The following is an 18,901-nucleotide window of genomic DNA, read 5'->3' as shown; positions in this document are numbered from 1 at the left end:
CGTGCTAAGATGTGAGGCGCTGGCAGCGGGGGCGGGGGCTGGGGTGTCTGCAAGGTCTTCCATAGCAGCTTTCACTCCCCAAGGCCCTCCCTGGAGGAGCGTGAGCTTTGCCGGCCGCGCCAAGGAACTGCATATCGTGTCCCACAACTAAAGATCAGCAGGGACAGGACTAGCTCCCCATAGGAATGGGGGACATCCCTTCACCCCTGCATTTGGTAGGTTTCAATAGGTTACTCTGTGCCAAACCACGTTTCTGAGTTACCACCGCGTGGCTTCTGTCCCCAGGCAATCTATAAGATGGTTTCTTCTGTAATGAAAATGCCCGAAGATGAGTCGACACCTGAGAAAAGGACAGAAAAGATCTTCCGCCAGATGGACACCAATAGAGATGGTAAGGGACCGTGGGTGCTGGCCCTGCTCAGGCGGGGACTGAGGCGTGGGCCCTGCTAGAGGGATTAGGGGTGTCTAGGCAGGGACAAGATACTGGCCACACAGACCTGGCTGAAGGCCCTTTGTAAAAGTGGCCACCCTGGGCGTCCCCTGGCTGGGCAGGAGGGAGGAGCCTGGGGTGGCCCTCAGATGGTCTCTGCATAGGACAAAGGTCTTATTTCTGGGCCTTTCTGTCCCACTTGTAAGCCTTTTTCTGTACCTGACAAATATAGGGTGGGTCTTGTGGACCCAGGAAGGAGAAACCTGAAAAGCTATTGTTTTCCTTGGGACAAGTCTGGGCTTCAGCAGGCGGGGTCCCTGCCAGCCGCACTCCTGGCACCAGGGCTGATTTTTCAGAATGATGGGAAGGGTTTGTTGTTATTTCACCAAGACTCCAATAGCTTTCTTCCTAGCGTGCCCAGTAGAGGTCTGTTGCCCATGTGCCAAAGTGGTAGTTTCCTAGGAGACAAGTGAGTTCCTTTAGGCATCCCAGCACCCTGGTGGAGAGGTAGGGGTATGTTTGGCCAACAAGTGTTCCCATCCTGAGCGTGCGACCTACAATTCAACACTATCGAGACAATGAAAACCCAGTGTAAAGACTTGGGATTTCAAACTCAAAGGATAGATAGATTTCAGATGTTGGGTTGCCAAATAAAACACAGAAGGTGCAAGTAACTTTCAATTTCAGATAAATTATTTTTTTACTGTAAGTATATCCCATGCAATATTTGGGACATACTAATACTGAAACATTATCTGTTGTTAATCTGAAATCCAGTGTTAATTGGATGTCCTGTGTTTTTATTTGCTGAATCTGGCAGCACAATTTAGATGCAATACCTGGTCCATAATAAGCCCTGAGTCACCGGTAGCTATTGCTGCTAATACTGGTTCACCTGTCTGCTGAGAGTCCCCAGCAATTCTTGTCAGCTACATGCACCTGCACTTGGACACCCTGCCTGGTGCTGGTGGACAGAATCATTGAGAGTTTCTGCAGCCCAGTGAGCTCTTTCTTCTATCCTGATGTTCTCCTGGGCAGCCAACTGCCCATGCACTCTGCTTAACTTATTTCCTCTACAAAGGTGCCATTACCTCCTATTTTCCCTTATGGGCCTTGATTCACAGCAAATGCCTTGATTACTTTTGCAAAGGCTAAGCAAACGGGGGTTACTACAAGTTATTGCCCTCCCTGATGTGAAACTGCAAGTTGTACTGGTGCTCCAGGCAGGTGAGCACAGGACTCTAGCTCTGGGCCCAGCGCCTTCTTTAGATTCAGTTTAAAGGATGCAGGAAGATCAAAACACTGCAAGGTAAAACTCTATGTTGATAACAGACGATTAATCAGGTGCCCCCATTGAGACTCTGCTACAGTGGGATGGCTGGGCCCTGGGTAGGTTAGCATGCCCAGGACTGTTTCTCCAGACTGAAAGCCCTGTGCTCACCTAAGGGGGAAAAGCTGGGAGTGGGTCTGGTGGGGAGATATGCGTGGAAGGAGGGTTAAGTGGAGAGCGTTCCCAGTGATGCCAGCCCCACCTGGAGCAGGCCTTGCCTGAATCTCCAACCCTTAGCTTCTTCTCGGGCAGAGCTGTCTGCACCTCACCTCAGGCTGCTGACATGAAAAGAAGAGGCAGGGCCCACGGGCAAGTTACCTCCCACCCCCAGCCTCCCAGCTCCCTTCCCCTGCCAACTCTGAAGCACAAGAGACAGCTCGATTTATACACTGAACACAGGGTTTGCCTCCACTACTGCTAGCTTGTGGTTTCCAGAGCCTTCCCTTGGTAGACTCAGAAGCCTACAAGTGACTGCTCCTGCTCCTTTCCCACGTTTTCTTTCTTTCCTCTACAAAGATGCCAGTACATTCTATTTCATCCTATTTTCCCTTTCATAGCCTAAACTAAGCCGTCATCTTTTTAACCACTGCACAGGCAGAGGTAGAGCTTGTAAAAATGGGCCAGGACTCAAAGCCTAAAGGGGGATCTGCTGTAAAATAAAATTCCCTGCCTTTCTCCTTCAAGTAAGCAAAATTGTTCTGAGTAAACAAGACCAGGTTTTGATGGAAGGAGGTTGTGGCTAAGGGGAAGACATATTTTTTGGTATATCTGAGGGGGGCCTCCAATAAACAGCACCCCCCTCCTTCCTTCTGGGTTTGGAGCAAGTTGAGAAATAAAAGAGCAATAACGGAGGCCAAAGGGTAGAGCTATGGTGAAAGACACAGCTCAGTGTAAGACCCCAGGAGTGCCTGCCCTGGGAGAATCACCATGGAGTTAGAGGGCAGCTCTAAGAGAAAAATGTGGTGCAGGGGCGGCTATGGCAGAGCAAGCACACCTGGCCATTCTTCCCAAATTTGCTGGTCAAGTAAGTCACTTCCCTCCCCAGGGGCTGAGATAAAAAGGAAGGAGGAAGTGCCCAGAATTACCCTGCTTGACTTTGCTTCCTGAGCATGAGGAAGGGAAAAGAAGCTTTGCAGCCATTTCTCCCCTTCCCATACCTGGTAAAACTAGCACCAGAGGGACCTTCCTGGAGGGGAATTCAATACATCTCCAGCTCATGCAGGCAGGAAAGGGACACTCTGGGAAGTTGGGAGATCCCATGTGTCCTGGTCACCCTCCTCAGTCCTTCCAGGGCAGGAGCGCAAACTCATGACTGAGAGGTAGGAACCAGCGGTCACCCCTCACCTAGTACACTGACCCCTTCACTCTCCTCGCCTCGGCACAGGCTGCATTCCCCCGCACACCTTGTCCGAAAGAGCAGAAACCTGTCAAGGCCTCCCAACCCAGATGTCTGTAGGAGCCTCTTTGCCCACTTGCCGGGGAAGTGACTTGCAGCAAACCAAAGTCCATTTGGGTGACCCGAAGGCACCCAGAAGTCTCCCCACGGGCATCATGGGAATGCCTTGGTACTGCAACAGCCTGGCTCATTCTCATAAATGCACAAGGGCCATTCACTCCAGAAATACTGAGTGAGCCCCAGCTGGGTGGCTAAGCTGTCACTGAGAGGACCGGGGATGGGGATCATGTCAGGTTCATCCACCACCCTTTCCCCAGCCCCGGGCCCAGGATATTGCTCTCCAGAATATTACTGAATGAATGAATGCACCATGCTAGGTGCTAATGATACACGGCTAACAAGGCAGTAGATCTGCACCATGGGTCTTTCTGGGACCACTGCAGACAGTCAGCTGGGCTTTTTTACACTGCAGATTTGTTGCTGGGGATATCACAGCAGGTGCTAGGCATGGGGAGAAGGGGAGCAAGTGCTGCCACTGAGATGCAGCCGGAGGCCTGCAAATGCCTGCAGATGCCACCCGCCACTCACCTGTCCTTTTCCTTTCTAGGAAAGCTCTCCCTGGAGGAGTTCATCCGAGGAGCCAAGAGCGACCCGTCCATAGTGCGCCTCCTGCAGTGTGACCCCAGCAGCGCAGGCCAGTTCTGAGCCGCGACCCCACAAACCGCAGAGCTGCTTGTGTTTCCCTTTTTATTTTTCCCTTTAACCACTTTTTTTTTTTTTGCCAAACAATTTTAATGGTGATGCTGTCCCCTGTGCGGCCAGGTGCGCCTTCCTCCGTGATGCCTTCAGCTTCTGTTGTCGTGGACGCTTCGTGGGAATGCCCAGTGCTCCGACGCGCTTGTGGACAGTGCTGTCGTATGCAGACCTGTGGTGTTCGTTGTTCTGACAATTTTTAATTGTTATTATTTTTTGTCATTTAATTCTAATGTCTCTTGTTCTAGAACCTAAAACTCAGCAAGGCGAGAGAAGGGAACAAATCTAGCCCAATGATTCTACTGCAAGCTTTGAGGAGCTTGCTTGAAAGGCATAAAACTGCAAACTGGGTCTGTTGTCACACATGCCTCGGGGTGATGGCCCCACACGCTGGATTCCTTGAGAATAAGTCACCCTCTAGGGCAAGGCTATTAAAGACACCTGGGGAATTCCCTAGGTCTCCATCCCCTGCCCCTGCAGGATGTGGTTTCTAAGCTGTGAACATTTTAAGGTAAATAAATAGAGAAGAGGAAAAAGATAGCTCAGCTATTTTTTCACAGGTTTACATTAGTTGAGCTAATATGATTTTCTTTGGAAATTCAACTCAAATGTTAACTTATATTCCAAAACCAGACCCATCTTGTTGACTATTGTGATTAAAAAAAATGACTGCTGTATATAAAATATTGGGTATTACAGACAAAATTAAGTGTTTTGCCTTGTTTAAATGAAATGCATGTTTAGTGAGCACTAATACAATCTTATTCCAGGAGACTGTTTTTTAGTAGCTTATTGTGAAGTAAGACAACTATAATGAATGTCTGTGTTTTGTTTTCAAGTCCTGTCTCTCTCTTTGCACAAATGCACCAATCAACAGGTATATTTTATATATTCCAGAAATGTAAAAAGTAAACTTCATTTTGAATAGTTTTCCAGTGTAGCAGTACCTACAAAACAGAAGCAGGGCAGATTCAAGTGGGATGTGTCAATTGGAGCACCAGAAGGTTAACATTTATGAGAGGGGTGAGGCTGACAGCTTGCCCATCCAGCTCATGAGCTCATTGACAGCATGAGATTGGAGACATGCTGCTTTTCTAAGCATGTCAACATTCTACAGGCTTGAAAAAGATAGTATAAATTCCTAAGCCTTCCCAATGGTTTCACCCAATGCATGGTTAGGGAATATTTGGAATGTTTACTTTTCCATGTTTCCAGTGGCCCTTCAAAGAGCTGAAGGTCAAGCAGTCTCTGATTTACTGCAAAGAAAGTATGGGCCAGTACATCTGTAGTTTCCAAGGCCCACTATGGGATATTCAAAGGTATTTTCCATCATTATGATCTTTGAATGTAGATTTCTATTTCCAGAAGTGACAGCACAAGTTGCTATTTGGTCTGATGGCCTCGGACACATGAATTTGAACTGAAGGATATGAGTCAAAATTGCTGGTCACAGGCAAGTTATAGTCTCACAAGCATTTGGCTTGAGGAAGCCCAAGCAATCAAGAATGTAAATGGGAAAACCTGCATAAGAGAAAGCAAAGAGGTCCCTTAGTGGACCTTCCAGCTGCCAATATAAAAAACACAAGGAGAATGATGCTGAGTCCATTCTTGTGTATTACTTGAGTCCATTCTAATTGTTAAAAGAAATCCAAATTTGTATAGTTGCCAAAATGAACCATCTGTGCAGGGTCAAGTTTTGAGACCTGGACTCGGTGTTATGTCTTCATAGTTCTAAACAAATTCCTCTGTAGGCTAAGTGGTAAAATCTGCTTTTGAAAAATAGGGAATTACCATAAGACAGGGAGTGGAGAGTAGGTGAGAGGACCCAGTACACTCTATCAGTTATGTTCCAGAAGTTGAAGCCCACTTTTTCCCACTCTCAGTTAGAGACCAAATTCCTCCTTTTAGTTAGTCCCCCTTGGATGGGTAGAATCAGTTAGTGTTTAGAAAAACCTGCTGGGGCTCTGCCCTGGGTAATGGCATCTCCTCAAGGCTCTCTCTATGTCCCCTGGGCCGAGAGCTGGGAATGTTTCTCCAGCCATTCAGGAAAGAAAAAAGAGCCAGAGCCTTGGTTAAGTTTACTAAGATAGTCCTTGCCCTGGCCTGCCACTGACCCTGTATTTTCTTGAGGGTTGTTTTTCTCCTCCTCCTTCCCGGGAAAGCCTTTGTATCTCCTTAATCCTACGCATTTGAGTTTATCTGAGGGACTCCACAGCACCCACAAGGCTGAAATTCCTAAAGGTTTGCATCACTTCTGTGTAAGGCTGATTGTCATTGCTGTGTTCAGGGGCCTCTGGAAATAGAGTCTGTTCTGCCCCGAATAAAGCCAGCCTGTGATGTTCAAGGGACTGGAATAAAGTGTCTTACAACCCGAAGGGCTCTACAGATTGCTCGGCTGTTTCATGCATTTGTTTGGGCTGGGGCAAGGGAGCTGAGGGTGCTGTCCCATCAGTATGCCCAGGAGTGACTTTTCCACAAGTAATTTACATATATATTTATTGATTTATATATTATAAATCATATCCAGTGGAGTGGCCCCTGTATCAGCCAATTTCATGTTGCTCTTGTCTGGCATTCAAGTATGTTTATAGTTTAATATGATTCTCTGGAACATGAGATTGTCATGACTAAACTCCTGCCCCAGCTGAATGTGCCTTAGTGAGGCTTCAGATCCAGATATTGGTTCTCTCCTGGGTAGTGTCAGCCCTAGAAAAACACAGGAAACCAAGGTCTGTGAAGACAGGAATGTTTGCACTACTGAGCCCAAAGTCCTGTCCAAAAGCATCCTTGGTCTACGTATGGGCTTCTTCGTTCCCCTCCCCATCATTGGCCCTCACTTGCCCTTCACTTTTTTCTCACCTCCTTCATTCCTAACAACCAGGGCTATAAATTCTAGTTCAAATTTCAAGCATAATAGAAGGAGAAACTGAGGCAACTTCCTCTTCAGTGGACATCTGGGCAAGCCTAAGGAAATTATTATCCTCCCCTTGACACTCCCCTTCTCTCAGTCTGGAGAAGATTCAATGGAAAAGATGACATTATGCAGAGTCAATTCAAAGCCACCCTCAAAGCCAATTCAGATCAAGATATTGGTTTGCTTGTCTGCTCTGCACAGAACATCATTAATACAGGAAAAAGGTGGCTGCCAACTTAAGTATCCTGTCTCCTGGGCTGGCCAACTAGACCTGATAAGGGAGTTGAGTCTGCCTGGAGGAGATCAGCAGTGGCCCTGATGCCCATGAGTAGTGAACGCAAATAAGCACCAAGTCACCCACGGTAGTGACAGTGAAGAAGGGGGCTGAGAGCCTCTGACCTGATGAGGAGCCTGCACACCTGAGGTCTGACATGGGAGCCACTTGGCAATTTCCTGAAAATTTCCAAGCCTGAGGCTACTATATTCAGGGCATTGTTCCAATGCCCAAGTGCAACTAAGGCCCCTCACAGCATTATTCAGGCATGGAGGGTCCTCACCAGTTGAAAAGGGGTCCAAGTATTCTCTCAGTTGAGGTAGGAAGCACAAGAACTGCCTCTGGAAGACATGGAGAAGCTTCACACATGCCTCATCTTTGTCAGGAGTATGCTCACCACGCTTCTGAAATTGTCTTTTGGGGGGGGGGGGGGGGTTAGCTGAAGACATAAGAGAAAAAATATTGAGGCCTGTATTTTCAAAGGTAGTAGAATAGCAGTCCAATCCACTGAAATAGATCATGAGATAATCTCTGGGTGCTTAGTGAAAAGATGTTCAGGCCAAGGGTATTACCAATGGTATAGGCAGTCCAAGCAGCGGTCGCTACAGTTGGATGCTGACCACTTGTCCAGTATTATGCTAAGGGAAGTGAAACACTCGCCTAGTTCCTGGACATTTGCTATGGTGGGTGTGAATGCACAATGCATGGTCCCAGACGTCCCCAGGGGTGGGACACAATGATCACTCCACAAGCATCACAGTGTGGGGTAACCCACCGGGCAGCCAGAAGGGAATCAAGGCCTCAGGGAGCCTTATGTCATGACTTTTCTCAGCATTATTCCAGGAAATGGCAGGATTTTTATGAGTTCACTAGAAGAGATGGTGAAAACACTTAAAAATGCTGTGTAACTTGGCTTGCAGACCCTTATTAAATACTAACAGCACACCATACATGCATAAACAGATGGAAAGACTCTTTCAAAATGTGTCTTTCCAATAACAGTTTGTAATCAGTTTACTGGGTTCACATGGAGTGCCCAAAGGGGCCCTAACCTAGTAAAGAGAGCTGTACTCTAGGGGGAGCATGGGATGTGTGTGTGTGTGTGTGTGTGTGTGTGTGTGAGTATTCTTAGCCAAGAAACAGGAGACCAAGTTCACAGCTCAACTAGTAACCCTGGTCCAGCGCCTAGAAAACAATCACATAGTTTACACCCACATCCGATGGCAGAGCCAAAATCAAGTTCTTTCCTGAGTGTGGTGCTTGATGGGGGTTGCTGCCTGGCCTTTATGGTCCTTTCAACACCCCCTCCCTCTCTTCTGTTTCTGCAGGTCCAAGGCTCCACTGTCATTCTTAGCATGCCTGGGTTTCTGAAATTAACCTGTGTGCCCATTTAGAGGAGCTCAGAGAAGTGTAGGGATAAAGGTCCCCTAAGGACTGTAAACCCACTCAGAGAATGTTTACATGTAAAAGTAATGAATGAATGAATCTCTAATAAAAGACTTTTGAAGGAGGCTGGCTGTGGTGGCCATAGAGGCCCACCTATAGACTCAAGCCTCCTTATGAGAACCTGCTGCAGGAAGCACAACTGATCAATAGACTCCAGCTGCCGCACCTCAGTGTTCACTCTGAGGCTATGTTTTCCTCAGGCTGCTCCTGGTCAGTTACCCACTGGTGGAGGTGTTAGAACTGGATCACTGTTGCCCAAAGTAGGATTCTTCCAATGGGTGACTTTTGCTTAGGGACTTTTGCTCAGCCTGGCTGAGATTTTGTCAGAACTGTGCTGCATATGAGACTCTTCCTCCCCAACCTTCTCTCTCTTTTGCAGATGTCACAGTCTGCAGGTTCTCTGTCTACTCCCACTCTTTTCTCCTTCACAAGAATTTCCCCTAATAAATCTGAAAATCTTTTCCCATTTTAGTATCCACCCCTTGGAGGACCTGTACTAACAATGACCATTCCCTTCCCCAATCCTGTCAATACTCCAGAAACACAGGCCTCAGATACAGCATTGGGCAGCATTCCTAAGTGTGAGTCACGTGTGGTGACCTCGCAAGCATACTGTGAATGCGTTAGGGTAAGGGGTTTGTATGCCTTAGAACAAGGGTGATGACAGAGTCCTGACTCTCCCAGGAGAGGCCTCTGATAAAACCAGACCATTATCACTTTGCACATCACCTCCTTTGAGGGCAAACTTTGTCTAATTTGTCTCTTTATCCCCAGCATCTGGCACAGAGCCTGGGCCATGGTAGCTAAAATGAATTAACCTGGAGAGAGGAAGGCAAGCACTGGTACTAGACTCTGTGGTCTTGCTCATTGGTCATCCTTGCCGAATCCAAGAAGGGGAGTAGGGGGCAGCACATGTGGGGAGCAGTGTTCAACATACCACTGGGCCAGACTGTCATGAGTAAAGGGAAGGACGGTCCACAGGGAGAGGTAGGAAGAGCATTCAGACCACCTACTGAGACCATTGACCCATGATCTCTCCAACGGGCTCTTCAATAAACACTTTTCCTGGTGTCTTTCGGCTGACGGGTTCAGACACAGAGGCTGGCTGGGATGGAAGTTGTCACCAGGGTGGGGGATAGTCCAGAAGGCAAATTTTTAGTGAATATTTGCAAGCTGTGGACATAGGTAGGGAAAGTAAGAGGAGGAAGAATGCAGAAATTCCCAAGAGGGGCTCTTGGGAAATCATCACGGGCACTAGTTAAGGGAGTGTGTAAGGCTGAGTGCAGTGGGGGGCGCTGAGGAAACAACCACGGACGCTGGAATAGCGCCTCACTAGCGCTATCAAGTAGCGTTTGCATTTGCGCCCATGGAGAGACTGGGGAGCCCGTGGATTCCACGGAGAAGATGGCCCTGAGGGAGAAGAGTGTGAGTTAGGAGGCTTTAGCCCCTGTGTGGAGGTTGGCGAGGATGAACTAAAAGATCAGAAAGCTCCGTGGTCGTTCTTGTGGAATGTGAAAGGTCAGCAGTGAACAGGAAACCCACTTCCTCCCTGAGAAGGTGGCTAAGAGCAACCACCCTGGTGAGGACGTACCCACACACGTAAGGCATCTTGATTTCTTCAGCCCCCATCTCATTTGACCTTGGGATGGGGCACACCAAGGTCGCCTCACAAGGAAGTCCTCTCTGCTCAAGCCCAGGATCCAAAGGTGTCCAGAAGGCTCCTGGGTCCCCATCAGGCAAAGAGCCCCGACACCCACCTCACCGAAAGCACCAGACTTTCACTTACTTGTATGTTATGAATATTTATTTTTTTCTTCTTAAAAATGTACAAAAAATAAAATAACTGTATTTATAGATTTCCCCTCTCCCATTTACAAAACTAAGTTACATTTACCATTTTTTTGCTTTAATGCGACAGCAAATTGTATATATATCAATCTCCCTTGCTTGTTTTTAAGAAAGGTCCATTCATAGAATTTGGCACAAACCCCCTATATCTGTTGCATTTTCAAGATTTTAAATAAGGAACTTATTTCACATTAAGTCTCTGGGCTGGGATGTGCCTTTCCCTTTTAGGAGCCAATTCCAAGATGATACCTGAACTTCTTTTTCAGTGAGTCTCAATTTCTAAACACCTATTAAGTCCAAACAATTTGGGAATATAGAATAGAAACACTTGCTTCATGTGTCTCCAGTCTTTCACGGCTTAAAAAAAAAAATGCTTATTTATTTGAATGGAACTAGTTTAGGGGACAAGACGGACAGAGGAGGTACGTTTTCCTATCTTTCTGGAGTGTTTTTGCTCGGGAAATGTCACACAAGAGGATTCATCAAAGGTCTGCTAATATAAAACACACAGTGAAGGACACAAGAGCTAAGTTGGAAGCTCCAAGGCTACAGAGGGGGTGCAGTGAAGACAGGGTGGGCCTGTTGAGGGGTTACACTCAGCACTACCCTTTCGTGGCACTGGCCTCCCATGCTTTGATCTGGCAAGGTCCCCACAATGATTGCTCAGGGACTTGGGACAAATGCAAAAGTTCTTTAGATTTATCCTCTGTCTTAGGGCAAGCCCAGTAAAAGATTTTCATAGAGGTCAGAGAGACAAGAGCTGATAGTGCATATCAAGCTACCCAAAGTTTTATTTGTGTTTCCCTCCTCTGGAGTCCTATGCCCCAGCCCAATCATATTTGCCATCACGCTTACCAACTGTGTTTGCAACACTTCTAACTGAAGGAATGTGGGAAGTGCATAGTACAGCATGTATTTCCAACACTGAATTTGCCCCATTATGATGAAGGATGGCACCCAAGCTGCCAGTCCAGGGCATGGCAGTCACAGAGGAGGCAGGACAGATTGGAGCAGAGCTGGAATCCAAGATGCTTGGGGAGGGGTGGCGTGTCCAGAGGAACCAAAAAAGGTAATCCCCCTCCCCTCCCCTCCCCTGCATCACCACCCAGAGACCTTCTTGGGCAAAGCACCTGCTCTCCTCTCCATTAAATTCCTCTGCACATCAAGGAGAAACATCTGGGCTGAAAGCAGCCTGTCCATACTGCTCTGGGCCTCAGGGGCAGATGAGGTGGAGGGGGCAGGGAGCCCTGAGAATGGGAGCCTCCAGCTAAGACATCAAAGTGCTTTGCAAACAAATCTGGCCTTTACCTAGACCTAAAATCCAGGCCTTGGGGGGATGGGGGGGAATGTGTCAGGCTACCAACTAGCCAGTGCTTTGACCCTCAAGGATAAATATGAACCTTAGACCACCTATCCACCCTCTCAAAGAGAACAGTGGCCCACACAATTCATGACTTTATGGGTTTGTTCAGGGAAGCATTTCTTCTCTTCATTTCCTGGGGCATGGAGTGGGCATACCCAGCCTTCTCTCTCCCAGTCCACCTCCTGAGGCTGGTTCCAGAAGAACCAGGGCTCCTGGACCATTCTCACTCACTCACTTGCTCAGCACCCAGCGCCCAGAGGCAGAGGCAGCTAATCCTGCCCTCTCCAGTGCCCTTGGCAGGAGAGACACAGAAGAAGCTAAGGCTTGCTGATTCTGAGCTGGGAATTGACACCTCTCTCAGTGCTGCAGATGGGCTAAAAGGGCCACTTGAGATGAAGGACATGCTTGTAAACTGTTAGGCACCAGACGGTGTCCAAGATTCTCATCACTGCCAAGGAATTGTGCGGCAGGGCCAGTCCGCAGGGCCCTGATGGCAAAACCCCAAGTCTCTCCACAAAGCTCTGGCAATGGCCAGTGCACAAGCTGGAGAAGAAGCCAGGGCCTCAAACAGTATGACCTTTCTCACGAGAAAGTTCAGAGGAAGAGTCAAGCAAAGCACATTACATGCAATGAGAGGCACATGTAGTGGCCTTGAGGACAAATCATAGTCATGGAGAGAGAAAGGGGGTTCTCTCAGGGGACAGGGACTGAGTCCCAGGGCATGTTCACTAAAGAGTCTGTCTTGGCATCTGCCAGTCACTTGGTATCTCAAAGGTCACTTTGCTAGTCCAGCAAGCCTCCTGAAAGGTGCCGAAGCCAACACCTCTTGTGGAAAGTGAAAGCAGAGTCTCAAAGTATGTGCCTCCCCTAGGATGGTGGCAGTAAACATGCCCACATACCATAGATAAAATATATTATTGCAATATTATAAACATTATGTACACAAGAGCCAGGCATACTTTCTTAGTTACTTATTAATTACACTGCAGCCCAATGCCTTCCTGTACACGTCAGCATGGTCACTCATTGGGAAACCCTGGAGGTATTGAGCAAGATGACCTTCCCCAAAGCAACCAAAGTGGTTTGCTGGTAAAGAAGGCATCCACCTCTCACCCCATCTGTGACTACTGCACCAAGAAGTAGCTACTTTTGTCCAGCTCATCAGGAGATGTGGAAAGATAAGAAAGACGTAACAAGAATCCTCAGGCTCCTTGTCTTGAATGGATTGGCTGCATTTCCCTTGAAGGTGGGGAGAAGGGGCTCTCAACAGTCTCATCTGGCGCCAGCAGTGACCTGCAGAGTCCTGGCAGGCCTGAACCTCGGGCTCTCGGAAAAGGCGGGTAATAAATAAGGATTCGACAGGCCCAAGGTATCTTCCTGAGGTGCTTGGGCTTCAGCTCCATGGGCAGCCCCCATAGTGGGTGGGCCAAATATACTGACAACAAAGGGGCTTTGTTCCTTGCCCTGCTCCCCAGCAGAGTCTTGTAACAGCAACTGAGAGGTGGGTGAGATGGGTCTGCATATCTGGGGCTGGGGCTTCTGTCTCTCCTGGGTCTGCTGTCTGAGGGTTCCTGCTGTGGCGATGCCGGGACAGCAGCTCAGATTTCCATGAGTGTGATCTTGAAGCCTTCCATCATGCTCTCCATGTTTAGGATGAAGGTATCCTCATTGGAGTAGTGCTCGATGATGTTGTCATCCATGTTCACCAAGATGCTGCCATGTGGGGATGTGGGAACGGGGAAGCAAAAAGCAAAGATAGCCATGAATAGGCATCAGTGCCAAGAGTAGGCTGCAGGTTAGTGGATCTCTGCAATGCTTTTGCAATGGAGGCTAGGAAAGGTGGAGGAGAGAGGACACAAGGCAGGGAAAGAAGACCCTCATTCTAATTTTTCCCCTCAGATATCATTTAAGGAAAGCAAAAGATTAATAGCAAAGCCTCAATTTCTCAGAGCTAACCTCAAACTCATTATTTTATAGAACTCCAAGAATCATTCAACATAATGTACACAAAAGCTAGGCAACCTCTTGCTTAGTAATCAGATTAGTAAACGGGGACCCCAAGACACTAGCAAAGCCGGAAATCCCAAAGAGTTAGAACCAGGACCTAAATAATTAGGCTCCCTAACTCTTTACATTAAACTGTAGTGCCTCTTGAAAATGAAATTTTAAAACGTGCTCTGCTTTTAGGAGGAAGAGGAAAATAAATAATAACTGCGACTACCCTTTGTTGAGCACATAGTATGTGCCAGTGTTTTAGAGAACTTATGCTTAATCTTTACAGTAACATTGAAGGTAGGTTTATCGCCATTTTGCAAGTGGTAAAACTGAGTTCAGAGGGATTATATCATTTCCCATATTCATTCAGCTAGTACCTGGCTAAGCTATGTTTTCAAACAAGTTTTGCTTCACTCTGAATCTCTTTATCACGTTATCTACTCCTTGACTAACTCTATTGTCTATGCAAGTGTTTAAAAACACACACAACAATTTCCAAGGTCTGTCCAGGATTTAGAACACCTGACACAATGCCATTATTTTAAGTCAGACAGATTTTGGTGGGGAAGTGACTCTATCATTTTACAGCTGTGAGGCAAGTTGTTTACCCTTTAAGAACTTCAGTTTATTCTTCTGCAAAAATAAGGGAAATGACTCTACTTTATAGGGTTGTTGGTAGGATTAAAGCATTGAACACAGGGCCTGACAAAGCACTGAATGAAGGTGAACTGCTATCATTATTGGCATTTATATCTGTACCGAAATTTCTATTCAGTGATGAGACCCTGAGACACTGCTTAAGGCTCACCACGTAGGAATATACCTAGCCTATTGCACAGACCTTGAAAAAAATTGTAATAAGCATTTTAGTGAGCTTTCCAATAAGGCTGCAGAGGAAATGGTTTCCCACTTGACTTCCAGTCATCTAAGAGACTTCATTACTCAGAAAGCCTGAGCACCCCGGAAAATCCATATCCTTTATGAAATAAACCAAGAAAAGAGTTTGAAGATCCTTTTTCTGTTTTTTTTAAATAGGGAAATAGCTCTAGAAGCTGACTTTTTACAGACCCTCTTCCGGCACTAAGTACAGCTCCTGTAGCCACTACTCTCAGAACCTCATTAACAGGAGGTCCTAGAAGGGACTCGGAGACGGTGGCTAAGCCCTTGAACTTTGGAGCTGCAGACCTGGGGTTCTAATCTGGTTCTTCTACAAAATGCTTAACCTCTCTGTAGCTCAGTTTCCTCATGAGCAAATTAGAGATAATAATAGAATCTACCTCATAGAGTGGTGAGAAGCAAATAGAGCAATGCACACAAAGCACTTAGCAGGGGGCCCAGAACCCAGAGAATAAGCAAGCCCAATGAGCATTTTTTATTAATAATTACCTTAGAAGAATTCCCTATGCCCTGTGCCCTTTTTGTTCTTACCATGCTACCCTGAAACCAACCCCAAGAGCAGCTGCATAATTTCCTATAAACTTTAATCTCTGAAAGAGGTGGTTCCATTCTCTGCCTTCTCCTCACTACATCCAGGCACCTCAATTCCATCTGCTAATCCTGACACTGGAACAGGGGTCTCTCTGGTATCACCATGCTGATGTCTTCTCCCTCCCTCCCTCTCTCACTGAAGATCTTCAAAACATGTTGCACTTTCATGCTGTTCTGCAATCATTTGAAGTGTGACACACTCTCTATTATAGGTGGATGATAACTTTAAAAAGGCAGTCACCATCTTTTTGTTTTGTTTTGTTTTTTCTTTTAAGGCCTCATGTAGACTTATGTGACTTGGAAGTAAATTTAAGTTCTCAGTTTCTTTCTTACCCTTTTTTGCTTTTCTTATAAAGTTTTGCGATCTTCTCCACTGGCAGCCCATATTTCTCAGATATCTGTAACAACAATAACAAAAAGGCTGATCAGCAAAGAAAGCTAGACCAAGCAAAGGTTAAGACATCATGTTCTATTTTCACTCTCTTGGAGCCTCTCCTGAGGGTCAGTGCTTTCGATTCATGAGTCAACTCCTCAAGGTGTCATGTTGTGAGACTTTCCCTTTGGAGAAACCTAAAATCTTCCAACAGAAGAGTTAGTCACATGGGAGTTTAATCTATGATAAAGGTTCATTTAAAATCAATCAGAGAAAGATGGGGTCTATCCACAATATTGTATTAAATAGAAGACATATATGAAAAAATGTAAACGTTAAGCTGGGCCCCTTCCCCACTCTTCACACCAAAATAAATTTCAAAAAGATCAAAGATTTACATGTGAGATGCAACTATAAGAGTACAAGATGAAAATACAAGTCAATTCTTTGTATATCATATTTAAGTAAGGAATATCTTTCTAATCAAGACATGAAACCTTAAGAAAAATAAGGGAAAAGATTGATCAGAAAAACAGAGAATTAAAATTACCAAATCCAATCTGCCTGCCTTTTCTAAACCCAGGAGCAGCTGGGACCCACAAACAGCTGAGGCTTTGGGGCTTAAGGCTACTGGAAAGTCTAGCACGGGCTAGAACAAGAGGCGTAAGATCCTCTGGGCAAGGTCTGGATGGCTTTGGACCCCGGGAAGAGCTTATTCTGCAGACAATCACAGATCCCCACTTTCCCAGCCCTCCCACTCCACAGGAAGAACTTCCCATCTCCCAATAAGCTCAGAAGGTGCAAGATAGGTGGGCAGAAGGCCGACTACTCCTGAGACTGGGGAGTTAGCAGTCTGCCAGCTATATACCACTGGTGCATCGCTGATGGGATTGTCTCAGCAACACCTGAGCCAAAAAAAGCAGATGAGAAACAATGCATCCAAAGGGGTGCCCATAGGCAGAGAAGAAACTGACAGAACTTGTGTTAGAAGCATCCATCGAGAGAGGACAGAACATTGAAAAGGCACTTAAGAGGAACAGAAAAAATACAAAGGTCAACAAGGACATGGAAAAGTTCTCAACATCATTAGTCATTATGGAACTGCAAATCAAAACCACAATGAGGTATCACTTCACATCCACTATGATGGCTATAAGAAAAATAAAAGCAAAACAGAAAATAACAAGTGTTGGTGACAGTATGGAGAAGCTGTTAACCCTTCTATAGTTGTTGATGGGACTGTAAAATAGATCAGCTGCTGTGGAAAACTGGTGGTTCCTAAAAACATAGGCATCCCATGGCACACGCAGTCACATGAAGCTTTTGCCTAGGTGTTTTGTGTAGTGCAGTCACTAGTCTTTTGAGTCACTAGGGCTCAAACAGACTCCCAGGAGCTGGTGGTCTCCAAAGTTCCTCATATAAAAGGAAAACCACAGTAAAGATGCATCAGAAAGAAGTCCAAAGAACTGCAACCCTCCCTTTGGAACGCAATTCTGTGCCCTACCAATGCCGTACACCCTCAGACCTACTTCTTGCTGCAGCTCTTTTCCTAATTTCTTAAAATGGACCCTTAGTTCATCAATTATGAGGATTTCTTCTCTCATAATGAGATTGGCCTTTAAGGACTGTGCCAGACTTCCAAGAAGATGGCAGAATAGGCTAGGCTAAGCTCACACCTGCACCATGAAACAACTAGAGAAGTGATAGAAAAATGACCAAGACAGTGACTCCAGAGTATGAATAATGAGTTTCTACAGATAAAAGGAGGACCTGGATGAAAACAGCAGAGCCGTTATGACTGAGAGGACGGGGTGTGTTTATCTACACCTGGGGCGGGCTGCAGTGCACAGATGGGAGCAAGGTACTGAAAGAACAACCTCCATATCAGATAAAGAAATCTTGCCTCTTAGTTCCATAACCAGGAACTCCTGCAGGGAACCCAGAAACCAGTAGATGTGGTTTACCTTAGCAGAGAGACCTCGCTAAGCAAAGTACCTGCCCCCCACCCCTGAGGCAGGCTCCATTGGATACTTGGTTTTGGCTGAGACCGAGGGGCCCTCCTCTTGGGATGGGGGGGACACAGAGCTGAACTGAGCTGACATTTGGCTAACAGAAGAGACTCCCTGTGCTCACTGCTTCTATCCTCTCTTGATGAAGGCCTGACACTCACTATGTGCACAGGCAGAGAGGCAAGGACAAGGGAGTAAGCTGTGCTGCACCACCAGGCACTCCTGGGCTGGCGGTGGGCAGGGGTAATTGAAATACTCAGTCCCACAGCCCAAAGACATTCCACACAGGAGCCTGGGGACCACCAGACTGATCATGCTCATTGTCAACGGACAAGCAGGTTCTCCGTCGAGGTACACACTGCACACACAGAAATCTGCAGCCTTGATTGGCTTTGCACTTGGTTGAGTCCTGGCTGAGCTGGATTACTTAGTCAGGGGAAGTTGGGCCTGAGGGGAAAAGGGGACCCATGAGTACCATGTGCTGGAAAGATGCGTCAAGTACAGTCTGGCAAACTGCCTTTCAGCCTAGTTTTTAACAGATCTTCGGTTAGGGTTGCACCTCCTCCATGAGGTCCCAGCCTTAGGTTTAGCAAGGAATTCCTGACAAACCACATGCAAAAAGAGACCTTCAATGCAAATCCAAGCAACTACATAATCTTAGACAAGTGAGGGAAATCAGCTTTCGAAATAACTTTATCCAGATAATCAAATGCCTCAAAGAAAGCACAATATCACAAAGCATATGAAGATGCAAGAAAACATGGTCCAGCTAAATGGCCACATTAAAACACCAGAGGAAACACAGAATTTGAAACTAATCAAAGATGTTCATACAAATCTCCTAATTAAGTTCAATGGGTTGGCTAAAGACATAAGGGATATCAAGAAGACACTAGAGGAGCATAAAGAAAAAACTTGAAAGAATAAATAGAAATAGCAGACCTTACAAAAATGAAAGATACTGAAGATCAAATTTAAAAATGTACTAGAGACACACAACACAGATTTGAAGAGGCAGAAGAAAGAACAAGTAAACCAGAGGACAGGACTACTGAAGAAAATCAACTTCCAAAGTAACCTTATCAACATATTTGCAGGCCTTGAAGGCAACAGAAGATCACTAAGCGTATCATGATGCAGAGAGATATAGCCAGCCTAAAGACCAAATTAAAACACTGGAGGAGACACAGATTTTGGCCACTAATCAAAAATGCTCATATAACAATACTAAATAAAATCAGTGGGATGGTTAATGACATAAAGGAGATTTAAAAAAGACACT

At 46.2% G+C, this 18,901-nt stretch overlaps 2 protein-coding genes across 21 annotated transcripts in view; one reads left to right on the top strand and one right to left on the bottom strand.

Annotated features, from left to right (window-relative positions):
- Positions 1–6,297, top strand: part of NCALD (neurocalcin delta) — a 476,669-nt gene extending 470,372 nt beyond the window's left edge. For all 16 annotated transcript variants that reach the window (XM_077167386.1, XM_077167381.1, XM_077167391.1 and 13 more), the window contains 2 exons: positions 286–391; positions 3,764–6,297. In XM_077167386.1, coding sequence (XP_077023501.1) covers positions 286–391; positions 3,764–3,861 — 204 coding nt within the window. In that variant the 3' untranslated portion in view covers positions 3,862–6,297. The remainder of the gene's footprint in view (positions 1–285; positions 392–3,763) is intronic.
- A 4,032-nt stretch (positions 6,298–10,329) lies between these two features.
- The window catches only part of GRHL2 (grainyhead like transcription factor 2), a 210,747-nt gene continuing 202,175 nt past the window's right edge, over positions 10,330–18,901 (bottom strand). For all 5 annotated transcript variants that reach the window (XM_077167375.1, XM_077167372.1, XM_077167373.1 and 2 more), the window contains exons 15-16: positions 15,571–15,635; positions 10,330–13,467 (exon numbers count right to left, since the gene is read on the bottom strand). In XM_077167375.1, the coding sequence (XP_077023490.1) occupies positions 13,353–13,467; positions 15,571–15,635 (180 nt within the window). In that variant the 3' untranslated portion in view covers positions 10,330–13,352. The remainder of the gene's footprint in view (positions 13,468–15,570; positions 15,636–18,901) is intronic.

Source organism: Tamandua tetradactyla, chromosome 6 (assembly GCF_023851605.1).
Source record: "Tamandua tetradactyla isolate mTamTet1 chromosome 6, mTamTet1.pri, whole genome shotgun sequence".
Taxonomy (NCBI): Eukaryota; Metazoa; Chordata; class Mammalia; order Pilosa; family Myrmecophagidae; genus Tamandua; species Tamandua tetradactyla.
The sequence above is the reverse complement of the archived record's forward strand: the minus strand, read 5'-3'. Positions and strand labels throughout refer to the sequence as shown.